The sequence below is a fragment of the Musca domestica genome, unplaced genomic scaffold, assembly GCF_030504385.1.
Source record: "Musca domestica strain aabys unplaced genomic scaffold, Musca_domestica.polishedcontigs.V.1.1 85, whole genome shotgun sequence".
Taxonomy (NCBI): domain Eukaryota; kingdom Metazoa; phylum Arthropoda; class Insecta; order Diptera; family Muscidae; genus Musca; species Musca domestica.
The window spans coordinates 2,170,457-2,186,596 of record NW_026712418.1 but is presented as its reverse complement, the minus strand read 5'-3'; the positions used below and the strand labels follow the sequence as shown (position 1 = coordinate 2,186,596).

Below are 16,140 nucleotides of genomic sequence, written 5' to 3'. Positions count from 1 at the left end.
ATAAATAACGATACAAAAAAATACAATCAAAAAAAGTATATAAATAAGAAACAATACATGTAAACTATATATAAACACATTTATTATTTAATTTAAATTCATTAAAAAAAAAAAAAAAAATTCCCCAAAAATATAATTACTTAAAAACATTATATATTTATATTAAGAAAACAAAATAAATGTGGATATATAATAAATTAAAATATTAAAATTCAATCAAAATTAGACAAATAAGTAAACAGAAAAATACAGAACTCGAATATTATAAAATACATAAGTTATAAAAAAAATACCAGGAATATTTACCTGAAAAAAAAAATACTTTATTAATATTTAAAAATACAAAAAAAAAGCAATTTTTATGTTAATATATATACGTAAACATATCAAACAATTATACAAATATTAAGTCATAACTTCTAATATAGTCATTTAACTTCAAATATTATAATACTACACTTCAACAATTTTTTTTATCCTTTTATCTGTTTTCTTGCATGAGATACATATAATTTTCTAACTTGAATTCATTATGGCCAACAAAAACCCAAGTCAAACTAGAACTTCTAGCAGATTGGCAAACAAAAATACACCTATTGCGAGCGGCACTAATATTGATGTTGCAAGCACATCTAATGCTGCAATACTAACTAACCCCAATCTCATAAATCACAATACTTTAACCAATATTACAACTTCTAATACACCTATCAGCAATCGTAACAATATGAATATTTCTAATACTTCAGCACAAGGTGCAGATAGAACTGTGGTTGAAGCAGGTATTCCACCACTTATGTCAATCATTACATCTTTACCTACTGGTGTACATACATCATCACCTGAAACTAGTACATCAATTACAAGACCACCATACAGTAGTTTAACAGGTCAGGAAACAACAAGAAATACTGACATAAACACGGCAATGCCAAGTTCTAATAATAATATAAATTTAGAAGTACCAATAAATAGCAACGATGGTCCAAGTCTCAGAGAATTTATTAGCGCTTCTGTAAGAATTGCTCAATCTGAAGCAATGAAAAATATGGAAGATCGTCTTGCATTAATGATACCTCAAGTAGTGAGAAACTCAATTGACTCACTAAGAAATATGTCATTAAATATTACTCCTGATCCAATAAGACCGGAGATATTTTCTCAAAATGCGCAACAGCAGAACACACATTTCCAACAACAACCTAATCAACATTACAATCCACAAACAATTAGGGAACCATATTCTCAGAATTTTCCTCTTGGTTATAAATCAATAACACCACTACAACTTCAAAAGTGGGGATTGAAATTTGATGGTTCTTCTAAGTCCATCAGTGTGGAAGAATTCGTATTTAGGGTCGAGTCTTTAAGGTTAGACTATAACTGTCCTTTAGACATTTTCGTGAAAGGATTTCACCATTTACTCACTGGTAGAGCATCAGAATGGCTTTGGTTATTTAGACAACAAAACCCAGTATGCGAATGGGATCATTTAAAATACCACTTCATAAAAAAATTTCGAAATTTCGAAAGTGATTTCGAAATACAACGAAAAATAATAGAGCGTCGACAGCTTCCATCGGAAACTGCTGACATCTACATATCGGAAATTGTTCGTCTCAAAAATCAAATGAGAATACCCATACCCGAATTTGAGATTGTGAGAATCATAAAAGACAATCTCAAAGACGGATTAGTTCAACTAATTTATGCCAAAAACATAGATTCAATCGATGACCTCCTTGAGGAATGCAAAAGAGCTGAAGTTACAATGTCAAAACGTCTATCTTTTCGACAACAACAGCCACATAATTATAGACGAATTCATGAACTAGAACATGACTTAAATGAGACATTCGAAAATGCCCTAGATGTAGAAGCTCTACATAACAACAAAACAACAACAACTAAGATCCTAACTTGTTGGAACTGCAAGCAATCAGGCCATACTTTTATGGATTGCGAATTGGACCAACGTAACATATTCTGTTACAGATGTGGGTTCGATGGGGTCACATCACCAAAATGCCCTAGGTGTTTGGGAAACCAAATGAAGAACATAGGAAAAACTGGGACCTCATGTTCTCAACAGAATGTAAACCAGTAAACAAAACTAAAAATATATTAGAAGCAAAACCTATTCTACTAAAAACCACAAATCATCAATTAAGACAGCATACACCAAAATTAAAAATCCTTGTTCCATATGAACAACGATTGGAACAATACAATAAAATTAGGTCTGACATATTTAAAGATTTTGTACCTACGATAAGCAAAAAAGTACTTAAAGCTAGGAAATCTTACACCAAACGAAAAAAAGAAAGACAGGAGATAGCATCTGCCTGCATAGAAGTAGCTAACGACATCAGACCATACATGGATGTCAAGTTAAATGGAATTGATTTCACAGGTCTCATGGATAGTGGTGCATCGGTCAGTTGTTTAGGCAAAAACTGCCTAGAAAATGCCAAAATGATGAATACACCTATCCTTAATTTTAAATCATCGATTAAAACAGCAGACGGTAAACATCAAGAAATAATAGGCAAAATAAATGTTGAATTGAAATGCGGAAATAAGACGAAAGAATTGACATTGTATCTAGTACCAAACTTAAAACAAAGTTTGATACTAGGATATGATTTTTGGAAAAAATTAAACATTAAAATATCTGTCGAACCGGATGTTAATGAATTGCACAATGACGTCATGAACATAGAAACTAAAAAGACACATGAACTATCATATGAGGAAAATATACAATTAGAAAATGCGAAACTATTCTTTAGATGTTATACAAAACATGGGTTGGGAAAAACTCATCTCGAAAAACATATCATTGACGTCGGAAATGCTATTCCGAAAAAAATGAGATATTTTCCAGTCAGTCCAGCGGTTCAAAAACTAATGTATAATGAATTGGATCGCATGATAGAATTAGATGTTATAGAAGTCGCAACAAATGCAGAGTGGAATAATAGAGTGACGCTAGTTATCAAGCCGAATAAAAACCGATTATGTCTTGACGCAAGGGAATTAAATAAAGTAACTCGAAAAGACGCATATCCATTGCCAAACATTGATGGTTTATTGGCTAGACTAGGAGATACACATTTCATAACCGCCATCGATCTAAAGGATGCATTTTGGCAAATTCCTCTGGAGGAATCAAGTCGCCCCTTAACAGCGTTCACTGTCCAAGGTAGACCTCACTACCAATTTAAGGTAATGCCTTTTGGACTGTGCAATGCAGCTCAAAGGATGTGTCGACTTATGGACAAAGTGATTCCTTCAGAGTTGAAAGACCGAGTGTTTGTGTACCTAGATGATCTCCTGATAGTGTCACAGAATTTTAAGGATCATGTGCAAATACTTAAAGTAGTAGGAGAAAGGTTAACTAACGCGGGATTGACAATTAATATGGAAAAATCCAAATTTTGCTACAAAGAATTGAAATACCTAGGGTACATTGTCGGAGCAGGTAAACTCAAACCTGACCCTGGAAAAATTGAAGCAATTGTCAATATAAAACCTCCTAAATCTCAAAAAGATGTGAGAAAATTCTTAGGAACGGTAGGATGGTATCGTAGATTCATCCATGAATTTTCCACTCTGACAGCTCCTTTGACAGATACTTTAAGAAAATGTCCAAAATTCATCATGACTCCAGAAGCTCTAGAGTCATTCGAAAAATTGAAAATATGTCTAACTTCCAGTCCGATATTGTGGAGTCCTGATTTTACTAGACAATTCTTCGTACAATGTGACGCTTCAAACGTCGGAGTTGGTGCTGTTCTTTTTCAGAAAGATGATGAAAATGGAGAACATCCAATTGAATATTTTTCCAAGAAACTGAACAGTGCCCAACGAAACTATTCAACGACGGAAAAAGAATGTCTGGCAGTCATACTCGCAATAGAAAGATTTAGACAGTATATTGAGCTCATGGATTTTACTGTAATAACAGACCATTCCAGTTTACAATGGCTTATGCGCCAAAAAGATTTAAACGGAAGACTAGCAAGATGGAGTTTACAACTCCAAAGCTACAGCTTTACAATCGAGCATCGTAAAGGCACTAAAAACGTTGTACCTGATATGCTATCACGTATGGACATGGATGAAATCACCGCGGAAAATACTTCATTTATTGATTTCAATTCAAATGAGTTCAAAAATCCAACATATTTAAGTCTTATTGATACCATTGAGCAAAACAGAAACCGTCTACCTGACCTAAAAGTGTGCGATGGAATCGTGTACAAAAGGGTAAAATTTAATAGAATAGATGTTGAAAGTGAAGACGACTGTTGGAAGATATGGCTTCCAGATAATTTAACAACAGAAATAATAGCAAAATCTCATAACAACAACACTTGTCATGCTGGTATATCGAAGACATTGTATGATATCAGGCAATATTTCTATTGGCCAACGATGGCTTATGAAATTAAACAATATATTAACAATTGTGAAATTTGTAAAGAAAATAAACACCCTAAACAGATATTAAGACCACCAATGGGTAATGAAGTTATAACCCAAAGGCCTTTTCAGAAGATTTATATCGACTTCTTGGGTCCATATCCAAGAACGAAATCTGGAAAAGCCTACATTTTTATCGTTTTAGACCATAAAACCAAATTTGTGGTACTAAAGGCAATGACAAAGGCTACGGTTACACAAGTCATAAAATTTTTGGTAGAAGAGATTTTTTATAAATTCGGTGTACCAGAATTTATTCATTCCGACAACGGAAGACAATTTACATCCGATATGTTTAAAGATACATTAAAATTATTTGGAATCAAACATATACGAACTGCAATACACGCACCACAAGCAAATGCAAGTGAGCGAGTGAACCAAACCATTCTTAGCAGTATAAGAAGTTATATAAACTCCGACCAATCTAAATGGGATGAAAAGTTACCCAAAATCGAGTGTGCCTTGCGATCGACGTTACACGCCTCAACAGGTACATCTCCATATTTTGCCTTAACAGGCTACAATATGATAACACACGCAGACGCGTATGGAATTCTCAGAAAACTAAACGCATTAGAAGATGGTAGTCTGGATTGTTTACCTGCATCAGACAGAATGCAAATTTTGCATAAGAATATTAATAAAAATCTGCATGAGGCTTATGAACGTAATAAACGCTCATATGATAGAAGAAGCAGAATTGTAACCTACAAACCAGGACAAGAAGTCTATAGGAAAAATTTTGTACAAAGCAATTTTGCCAAAGGAATAAATGCAAAATTTTGTAAACCATGGCTTAAATGCAGAATAAGAAAAGCCATTGGAAATTGCTATTACGAAGTGGAAAACCTAAAGGGCCAACTCATTGGTACCATTCATGCGCAACACCTCAAACAATAGGTTAGTAACTACATTGTCATCTATGGTTAGTAAAATAATAGTTACTCTCACCAAATGCCAGTTGATGCAATGTTGTTAAAATAAAATCCATGACATCCATAGGTCGTCATTGTGTTCGGCAAACAAGATATAACACCATCTGAAAAAGAAAGAATGGTATTTCATTAAATTATATTCAAAAAACCAAAATAAGATAATTTCATTTTTGATACAAAAGTGGACAATCCTATTCCATTGAAAGTAAACCCATTTTACTACAGCCCAAATACCTGAAAAGGGTAAAAAAATAAATGTTAAAATAACAATAACAATCTATTGGAAACCAACTTTCACGAAATATTTCATTACATCTTTAGCTGAATACATGCATTTATGATATGCACATATGACAGCAAATGCAAAACTCTGTCTTGAGTAATTTCCACATCAGATTTTTATTGTCCTGTCACAAACAGATATCCTTTTTTTGTTATGACAGACTTTCAGTTTTTGTTTATGTTATTATAAACCTTACAAGACAGGTAGTTCTGGGTATTTCCAATCCCATACAAACATTGGCATGTATTTCAAGAAGGTGAATCATTTCAATAATAATTGTAGCCTGAAATATATAAAATAATATTTATGAATACGTTTTATACAATAATTATTTGTAATTACCTGATGGTAGTATTCATACTAACTCCCAAATCATTTTCCCTACACAGGTTCCGAAAAATGATCTGGCTTTGTGACAGCCACCTTTGGGCTGGGTATGAATACCCACACATAATTATGCATTGGCCACATTTGAATATTATCGCACAGTCGATTATATATTTTTGGGTCACAAACAAATTACAATTAATTCTATTTATTTGGTTGAATTTATAGTTTCCATCAAGAAGTTGTGAAAAGGTAAAAGCAAAACAAAATAATAAAAACATCTGTTCGTGTCTACCAGTGTTGTAAAGGGATTCAATTTCATGTTGCGTAGTTACACCACGGTGTAAAAAAACAGTGACCTTCAAACTGTGCCTGATCGTAAATTGTACGATCAATTCTCAAACCAAATATGTACAATTTATCGAATGAATCAAGTTTTGATTTTTTTTATTAAATTTTAAAAATAATATTGAATACAATTTATAATGTAGTAAACTACTTGAATACTATTTTTGGTATACATAAAATATATACGTGTTTACTACTGAAAACATTCTTGCAAGTGATGTAATTTAGCGCCATCTGGAGATTAAACCCAGAACAAAGGATGAAAAATATCGAGATCCACCATGGTTGATATTCGAATGACAGTATATCACTATATTTCCACCATGTGCATTCTGACCTTCATTGAAAGTGACATTGAAGTTACGATTTAGAAAGTCATAGACTGTCAGAGTGAAGGTGATATACTAAAAACCACCACGAAGTACAAAATAGCCGTTAAATAAATACAAAAAGTCTGTAAAATAAATGGTGAACCAGTGAAATTATTTACTGATTTTAATCAAAATCAATTCAAGAATAGTCATAGCTAACGTTGACGTTAATAAAATATTTTTGTTATTAAAAATATTTTACACTCGGGTAAGAATTGTATTAAGTTCTTTAAATATATATAGATTCCTTAAAACGAATTATTTCATCCTTCTTAAAGGATATTGTGGTAAAACCAGGACATTTTTTTTTATCAGGAACAAGCAGTCCTCAGGTTGGATTATATATATATATATATATATATACACATGTTGCAAACCAACTTCACCTGTGGATGGTGAAACCACTTTATCCCGGGATTCACAATAAATGAGAAAGCTTCACTTATCTAACTCAAAAACCAGATTGAAAGACTACATTTTTTTTGATAAAAAAAATTGATACGAGTGAGTACGACAGTCAAAAAAAATATAAAATTATGAAAGATCATTCTGCATAAAAAAATATATATATTAAATGCGAAAAAAAACTAATATTTGTATTCAAATATAATCAAATTCGACACACCTCACGTGTTCAAAAAAATAACTGTACAAACAAGAAAAATTGTTCGTAAAACTATTTAAAATAAATTGTCGAAAATCTAAAGCGGAGTTTTAGGCGCTTATGATTTTCAATAAAAATTATCCCTGTATAAAAGGTTTTCTTCACAAAATATGTAGCATGACACAAAATTTTACTTTCATTTTAAATCAATATAAATATAAATCATATAATGTCCTAAAATAACTCATTAATTTGCCAAAACAATTTTTTATGAATAATAATTTTTATGAGTAAAATTAGTAAAAAAAATATAAAACTGAAAGAAATTATATACATAAATTTATACAAATCAAAAAAAAAAAATAGAACTAGTTTTAATTATTAAAAATAATATAAAAAAGAATGTAAAAATAATATATATTATATAAAAAAAAAAATTATAAATATTAAAATTATTAAATAAATTAAATATTAAATAAATTAAGGTAAAATTAGTATGATTAAAATATTATTATAAATAATGTGAAGCATATTTGCTAAAGATTAATAATATATGAACAAATTAAATGATTAGAAAATGGAAATGTAAACTTTTATTTAAAATGGGTTGAGTAATTTATCAGGGTAGTGATAGTCGTTTTTGGGGTGTTTCTACAGAATTTTTGGCGACAGAAACACCAAGGTATACTGAAAAATGTATATGAGGGGTGGGCAAAGCCAAAGAGGTGTAACATCAGAACCTCATTCAAACTGGAATTCTACCTTGTGTTTATTTTAAATTGAAAGGCTAAGGCAGATATATGTATACATCCGTTTCCTCTTAAATTCTTTTTATTGTTTTCCCTTTTTTTTCTTAATACAAACTATGATGACAGTTACGAACTAATCAAAGGTACACAAATTTAAGTGTGCTGTCAAGTGGATAAAGAACTCCCCTATCCGGCGAGCTAAGCCGCAGCCTACCAACATGTACCTACTCCACTTAACCCAGGCAGTCACACATATGATCAATTATTTTCCTCATTTTTTGTCAAACATTTATTTGACGTTGCAAATGAAAAATATCGGTTTAAAACATTGTCTCACCATTTTTCTTTAAGAACAGAAGCATTTGTAACATGATGTTTAATGAATATAATGACAAACGAATGCAATAAGTAGTTTTGTTTGTTTGGTATTTTTGAATTAATTAACAACGCCCACCAAAGTGAGTAGTAGGTCAAGATTTCTTCTCAAAATAATTTTCTATATCTATATATATTTATATGTAAACTGTTTACATATGGTTGTTCCAGAATGTTTTTACTACGACAACCGATTTTGCCTTTATGATATCGAAGAAAATTGCAAAACTAGTCGATTCTTGCAGGTTCTGGAACAGCCCAATAATTGAACACAACAGCATACTACCCTACTATGAATTTTATGCACCATGGTTTATATGCATACTTATAAACATACAAAAATTGCAAAAAAAAAAAAGTTGTTCTGGCAAGGCATTTATTTCACAACAGCCGGTCTTTTGTTTCCCTTCTCCAAAATAAATTACACCCGAAACTCTATTTTATTTATGTCTCTCTTTCACTCTCTCTGTCTATTTCTCTCGGCCAAATAAACTTATGTTTCCTCAGAGTTTGATCAAACAATTTCATGGGGAAAATATATTTTATGAATGTGAACATGTGTCAAACATGTTTTCCCATAGCACTATTTGACGCTGTTTGGTGACTGCTTGAACAAACAAAATCTGTCAAATATTTGACTGTAATGTGAACATCGAATCAACTCTGTATGAATTTCACTTTTGTTCAGTCAAATATGGGATAACAAATTTCGATCAAATATTTGCCCAGTGTGACCGTACCTTAATTCCACCAAAGTGAGTAGTAGGTCAAGATTTCTTCTCAAAATAATTTTCTATATCTATATATATATTTATATATAAAATGTTTACATATGGTTGTTCCAGAACTGCATGAATGTAAATGTTTTTACTACGACAACCGATTTTGCCTTTATGATATCGAAGAAAATTGCAAAACTGGTTGATTCTTGCAGGTTCTGGAACAGCCCAATAATTGAACACAACAGCATACTACCCTACTATGAATTTTATGCACCATGGTTTATATGCATACTTATAAACATACAAAAATTGCAAAAAAAAAGTTGTTCTTGCAAGGCATTTATTTTACAACAGCCGGTCTTTTGTTTCCCTTCTCCAAAATAAATTACACCCGAAACTCTATTTTATTTATGTCTCTCTTTCACTCTCTCTGTCTATTTCTCTCGGCCAAATAAACTTATGTTTCCTCAGAGTTTGATCAAACAATTTCATGGGGAAAATATATTTTATGAATGTGAACATGTGTCAAACATGTTTTCCCATAGCACCATTTGACGCTGTTTGGTGACTGCTTGAACAAATAAAATCTGTCAAATATTTGACTGTAATGTGAACATCGAATCAACTCTGTATGAATTTCTCATTTGTTCAGTCAAATATAGGATAACAAATTTCGATCAAATATTTGCCCAGTGTGACCGTACCTTTAGCAACACTGAGTCACGCATGGTAGAATTAGGAAGGTAAAGTCATGCGATCATATGTTTACAAATTTATTAATTTCACAACATCTCATATAAATCCATTGTACATACCTTCTTTCCATGCAATGACATTTGACAAGCTAAATTAAAGAAAATACAAAGATGGGAATGTTTATTTGAAATGACTTTACCTTCTTAATTTTACCATGGAGTCACGTAAGGCTATGCAAAGTTAAGTTTACTGAATTCATGTTGCCGTATTTTATATTGATAATATGGTAATAACAGCAAAATATATTCAAATAAAACATGGATAACGCAAATCGTTTATTTTATATTAAAGAACTGAATTATAGATTTATTTCACGAAATAAATTACAAATTAATTTTGTTTATTATTTTTTAGACTGAATTGAAGATGTCACTGTGAAAAAAGCTGTTACTTTTACAAAAAGCTTGGCATATCACTGTAAAAAACTCTTTATCCTTCACTTTTCTTAAAGTAAGGGATAACAAAACTGAACTATAAAGGAAACATATAAGAACGGGCCCTTGATTATTAAGTTATGTAGTCATTATTATAATAGTCAGTATAATATTATAGCCCATTTAGACTAGTCATTTTAAATCGACTCGATTTCTAAATCAATCTTTTTAAATTATACTTGTTTGGACTATTTAAATATGATGTAAAATGTCAGACATCTGTTTTTGTTTACGTATACATACACACTTTTTGATTACTTACCATCAAGGCCCATTAAATAGGTCGTCCGATTATGTCAAAATACATTTGTTTATATTTGGAATTCGACGAAAAATGACAAGCTGTCATTATACAATAGACCTGTCTGGTTATTTTCCTGAAGTAAATGTCTGGTAGTTTCTTTCTGAAAGTTTTATTCTCAGCTGATTTATGAAAAACGAAGCAATAAAAAGAAAAGAAATACACACAAATAAAAAATACACCGTAGGACTATACAATTAGGCTTGTGATTACTAAAACAAATATGTTTTAAATGTGCTTATCCGAAAATAAATAACCGGAAGGAGAAGAATAGCAAATGATTGGAAGAAGAAATTTGTCCAGCAAGAATTCGCAAACACTCAGTGAAAGCACTGTCAAAATTCCTTTCTCGAGTAACTCTCTTTTGCAGAACTTGTGTGTTAAAAGTAAGTAAAGTTAAACATTTTAGGGTAACCAGACACACCTAATTCTATTCCGGCTGCTTGACTACAAATGCGATTTTTTTCTCCATTCCAAAGTACGAAAACGCAAGGTCAAAAAGGAGCACAAATTGCCAAAAGTATGTTCATTGAAACGTCTTGCCTTCTGTTTAATTTTATTACTTTGCTCGTGTGCTTTGTTTCGTATGATTTACTTTGTTTTTTCTCATGGCAAAAGAATACAGGTAGATGCATCAACGCTTGGGAGCATTGATATGTTAAAAAATTTAAATATTTTTTAAAATATAAGTAGATTTTAATAAGTTTTCTTATACGACGTCATTCGGAGGTTATTATAATTCGTGCTTTCCAACAATTTTTACAAATTTATATAATTTTTCATTCAACATTTTCAATTTCAAAATTGGTTTGACAGTTCATTGTCCCAGCAGCTGTGCCGATGCGTCTACTTATATTCTTCTACCATGTTTTTTTCTCGTAGATGTTTACAAATTCGCCACAAAAAAGATAAACAAAGGCGAATTATTATTCGCTTCAGAAGAAATATTGACAGTTCGAAGAAGTAAAACAGCTGATTTTAAGGCAATTCGCCCTTTACACGACCTAATAAATGGGCCTTATTTACCATGGTAGAAGATTACAGGTAGTCGCATCGACACAGCTGCTGGGACAGTAAAATGTCAAAACAATTTTGGAAATGTTGAACAAATAATTATTGAAATTTGTAAAGATTGTTAAAAAATGCATATCATAAAAACCTCCGATTTGCGTCGTATAAGAAAACGTATAAAAATCTACTTATTTTTGACAAAACATTTTAAAAACTTTGACACATCAATGTTCCCAAGCGTTGATGCTTCTACTAGTATTCTTCTAGCTTGTTACTTACTAAGAGTTTGCAAATATAATTGTTTGAAAATGGAAGGATTCGATGTTTTGAGTGAAGTTTTTCTTCAATGTTGCGATCGACAGGAAAGTCAACAAATGATGCTGAAAAATATATACAGGGATCTGAAGTATATATTCATAAAAATCATGATTTTGATAAAAAAAAAAAAAAAAAACTAAATATAACTCGGAGTCTGCGAATGTCTGGCAAAGTTTTGTTTTTTTTTTTTTTGTTTTTGTTTCCTGCGAAAAGTGTGCAGGAAAATTATTATCAAATATATAGTCTTAAATTTGTATTTAATTAAAAGCAAAAATGTCTCTCTTTCTACATCCATATTATGGTACAATGGAATAAAGGTAACCTCACTTCAAATCTGCATTCCCAGCTCTGCATTTTCTGTAATTTACCTTTTCAAATTTCAATGCTTAAAAAAACTGGTCCCATCTCTGATTTTGTGTGTATTCAATGGATTTAATAATATAGATTTTTACAATGAGATGTTATCAAATGTATAAATTTAAAAAAATTGTAAACATATGATTACATGACTTTACCTTCTTAGTTCTATCATGATCCATATTATTGATTTTAAATTAAAGTAAACGCATGGTATAAGAATACAGGTAATCGCATCGACACAGCTACTAGGAAAATGAACTGTCAAACTAATTTTGTAATTGAACATGTTGAGTAAAAAATTATTCAAATTTGTAAAAAAATGAAAACTGTATATCATCTGTATACCGATTGGAGTGGTATAAAAAATATATAAAAATCTACTTATTTCTGAAAAAAAAACATTTTAAAAATTTTGACCATGATACGAACACTGTTGCCAATTTTGGCACAGTCCACAATAGTTGTATGTTTAGGTGCAAAACGCAGTGTTATATTGCAAAATATTGCAATTTAACATTGGATTTAAAATAAATCCTATTTTTCAGTTGATTTTTCTTTAGTATCGTTAATAATGCAGAATTTAATATTACATATGATTAATACTATTCTAAAGAAAGAAGTGAAATAAACCACAAAAGAATTTCAAACAAATGCAGGTTTTCGTAGGTTAATTTAGTTTACACAGCCCACGTTTGTACACACATTGGAAACGGATTGAACTTCCTACTGCAACTTGTGTATGCATTCTAGAATATTTGAACAAATAATGTCAACGGAAAACAAATTCAAAGTAATTGTTTTGGGAGAACGAAACGTTGGAAAGTCCACTATAATTACAAGATTCATGTATGACAATTTCGACCATGTCTATAAGGCCACAGTTGGTATTGACTTTCTTATAAAGGCGGTCAGCTTGGACAACAGTAGTGTACGTTTACAAATATGGGATACAGCTGGCCAAGAACGTTTTCGTTCGCTAATACCCTCTTACGTTCGTGATTCATCGGCAGCGATAGTGGTCTATGATGTCAACAATAGACGATCGTTTCAACAAATATCTATGTGGATTAACGAATTACGAACACAATTGAGTATGGATGTGGTAATAATGTTGGTAGGCAATAAAACGGATCTCACAAATGAAAGAGAGGTCGAAACCGCAGAAGGCCAAGACAAAGCCAATGAATTAAATGTCATGTTTATGGAAACAAGCGCGAAAAATAGTAACGATATAAAGGGACTATTTCAACGTATGGCTATGGCACTGAATTTTAAAGCAAACAGCATGCCACGAATACAAGAGGAAGTAGTCAAGTTGGAATTTCAGAATGGGAACGAAACTTTAACAAGTAGAAAATGTTTTTGCTGAATTGTGATATAAACAATGTTTGTGTCATGGTGAAATAAAAAAGGTGAAGCCATTTCAAATAACACTATCCGTCTCTGCATTTTGTGTAATTTACCTTGTCAAATTGCACTGCATAGAAAGCAGTTTACCCTTCTCTGATTTGTGTATATACAATCGATTTATAACTAAGCATTTTGACAATGAGATGTTGTCAAATTAATAATTTTGAAAAAAAATTTAAACAAATGAATGCATGACATTACCTTCTAAATTCTACCATGATTTGTGTATGTATGATATACCTACAAAGAAGTTAGATGAGTTCATGCAACTTCTATATACATGTTTCATGCGATTTTATATATAAGACTTCTCAAAGTAAAACAATATAACCTCTAAAACAATGACATTTGGTACGAGAGGTCACTACAGCCTAAAAATACCTCCATTAAATTTAGTGGAAATCGATTCAGATTAAGATATAACTCATTTATATGTATTTCATCCGACTTCAATAATATTTTAAAATAAATCCGTAATCTGTTTGTGTAAAGTATTAAGGTGGGGCACCTTGGCATCATGACTAGGCATATTAATGTCAAATTATAAGGGGGAACGACGGCAGAATTTGAGTGTGGCTCTGGTATTCCTTTATGATATGTCACAAGATGTACCATGCGAAGACTTCAAGCTGCTTATGTACCCACACCTTTAAAATGTGTTTTATTTTTCCAGACTAGCCAATGAATCTTGACGATGTGGCTGAATCCGGATACTATTTTTTATGTAAATATTTTTGAAAGAGAAACAAGACCCATCAATTTGTTGTACAGTGTTATTGAAACAGAAGTGTTTCAATATCACTGATTAAGCGTTAAACAAAACCACAACAATGTGGATAAAAATATAATTTCTAAAATATAATTTTATTGTAATCTTCACAACTTAGCAGTCAGTACTCCGAAGGCATACCTAGAGACAAAACATCACGCATTAATATATCAAAAACGATAGTTCATCAACATTCAACCAACTCACTGAAAATGACATCTGGAGAATTTACAAGTGCTCTAAATAAATGTAAATTAGTTTTCCTGGGAGAACAGAGTGTGGGAAAAACTTCCCTTATAACTCGATTCATGTACGACAGCTTCGATAACACATATCAGGCTACAATTGGTATTGACTTCCTATCGAAAACTCTCTACTTGGATGATCGTACAGTGCGCCTACAACTCTGGGATACAGCGGGCCAAGAACGATTTCGTTCTCTGATACCATCATACATTCGAGATTCGACAGCGGCAATAGTTGTCTATGATGTCACCAAACCACAAACATTCCAACAAACCTCCAAATGGATCGAAGAAGTAAGAGTCGAGCGCGGTACCGAAGTTATTATAATGTTAGTTGGCAACAAAACGGATCTGGCCGGAAAACGCCAAATCACAACGGAGGATGGTGAAAATAGAGCCAAAGAATTGAATGTAATGTTCATAGAGACAAGTGCAAAAACGAGTTATAATGTAAAAAAATTATTTGAGCGTGTAGCTTCTGCACTACCCTGCGTACGTTCAGCAGATCCGAGGGAGACTTCCAGTGAAGATGAGCAAAGAATCGAATTGGAGGAAAGAATCGAAGCATCGAAACAAACTAAAAATAAAAGCAAATGCTCTTGCTAGTCTATTTAAAGAGAACATAGTTATAAGTCATTAGCAATATATAATTTGTCATACATTTATATATTATCGAATTGGAAACCACAATTACTCCACTCTAATTGGGGTTTTTTAGTGATGCAACTTGGAAAATATTTTAGACGTGTTCTGATAATAGATTTAACTATGGCGGAAAAACAGTAATATCATTTGCCAAATCAGTATTGAAACCCCTTTTATATATTGGAACTAATCAATCACTTTCAAATAACTTAAAAAAATTTAAAACTATTTTTATTAAAATAAAATAATTAAAAAATAAAGCCGTCTGACGTTTTAGCGTTTGGAAACATCGATATGTCAAAAAATTTTAAATGTTCTATCAAATATAAGTAGATTCTTATATGTTTTCTTATACGACGTCTTTCGGAGGTTATTATAATTCGCGTTTTCAACAATTTTTGCAAATTTAAATAATTTTTCATTCAACATTTTCAATTCCAAAATTGGTTAGACCGTTCATTGTTCCAGCAGCTGTGTCGATGCGTCTACCTATATTCTTCTACCATGAGTTTTGCATACACATTTCAGGCAATCAATGATTTATATATCAAATAATAAATATTTATCGTTGTATTATACCATTAATTAACTAATTTTGCAACACAAAAATTGTAATTTTAATTTTCATATCAGTTTTAAAGAGTAAATCACACATTTTGTTAACCGAATGCTGTTCGATAACAATT

General features: G+C 31.5%; 2 protein-coding genes and 2 long non-coding RNA genes across 6 annotated transcripts; 3 read left to right on the top strand and 1 right to left on the bottom strand.

The window, feature by feature from the left end:
* Positions 1-165: 165 nt before the first annotated feature.
* Positions 166-6,321, bottom strand: LOC105262127 (uncharacterized). 3 transcript variants are annotated; one of them, XR_009344147.1, is made up of 4 exons: positions 6,052-6,321; positions 5,719-5,992; positions 5,443-5,660; positions 166-306 (listed from the first exon to the last, which is right to left on the bottom strand). It is a non-coding gene; the product is annotated as an uncharacterized LOC105262127 (long non-coding RNA). The 3 variants fall into 3 exon arrangements; XR_009344148.1 differs by having other exon boundaries at positions 5,725-5,992; XR_009344146.1 differs by having other exon boundaries at positions 167-306; positions 5,740-5,992; positions 6,052-6,317.
* A 504-nt stretch (positions 6,322-6,825) lies between these two features.
* LOC131806715 (uncharacterized) lies at positions 6,826-7,216 on the top strand. The gene is made up of 2 exons (XR_009344149.1): positions 6,826-6,963; positions 7,034-7,216. It is a non-coding gene; the product is annotated as an uncharacterized LOC131806715 (long non-coding RNA).
* A 5,859-nt stretch (positions 7,217-13,075) lies between these two features.
* LOC101894023 (ras-related protein Rab-6A-like) lies at positions 13,076-13,857 on the top strand. Its single transcript, XM_059131358.1, has one exon. It carries the CDS (start codon positions 13,125-13,127, stop codon positions 13,752-13,754), a length of 630 nt encoding a protein of 209 aa, XP_058987341.1. The 5' UTR covers positions 13,076-13,124; the 3' UTR covers positions 13,755-13,857.
* An 818-nt stretch (positions 13,858-14,675) lies between these two features.
* Positions 14,676-15,474, top strand: LOC101893005 (ras-related protein Rab-6A-like). The gene has a single exon (XM_059131371.1). The coding sequence runs from the start codon at positions 14,777-14,779 to the stop codon at positions 15,413-15,415; it is 639 nt and encodes a 212-aa protein (XP_058987354.1). The 5' UTR covers positions 14,676-14,776; the 3' UTR covers positions 15,416-15,474.
* Positions 15,475-16,140: the final 666 nt, after the last annotated feature.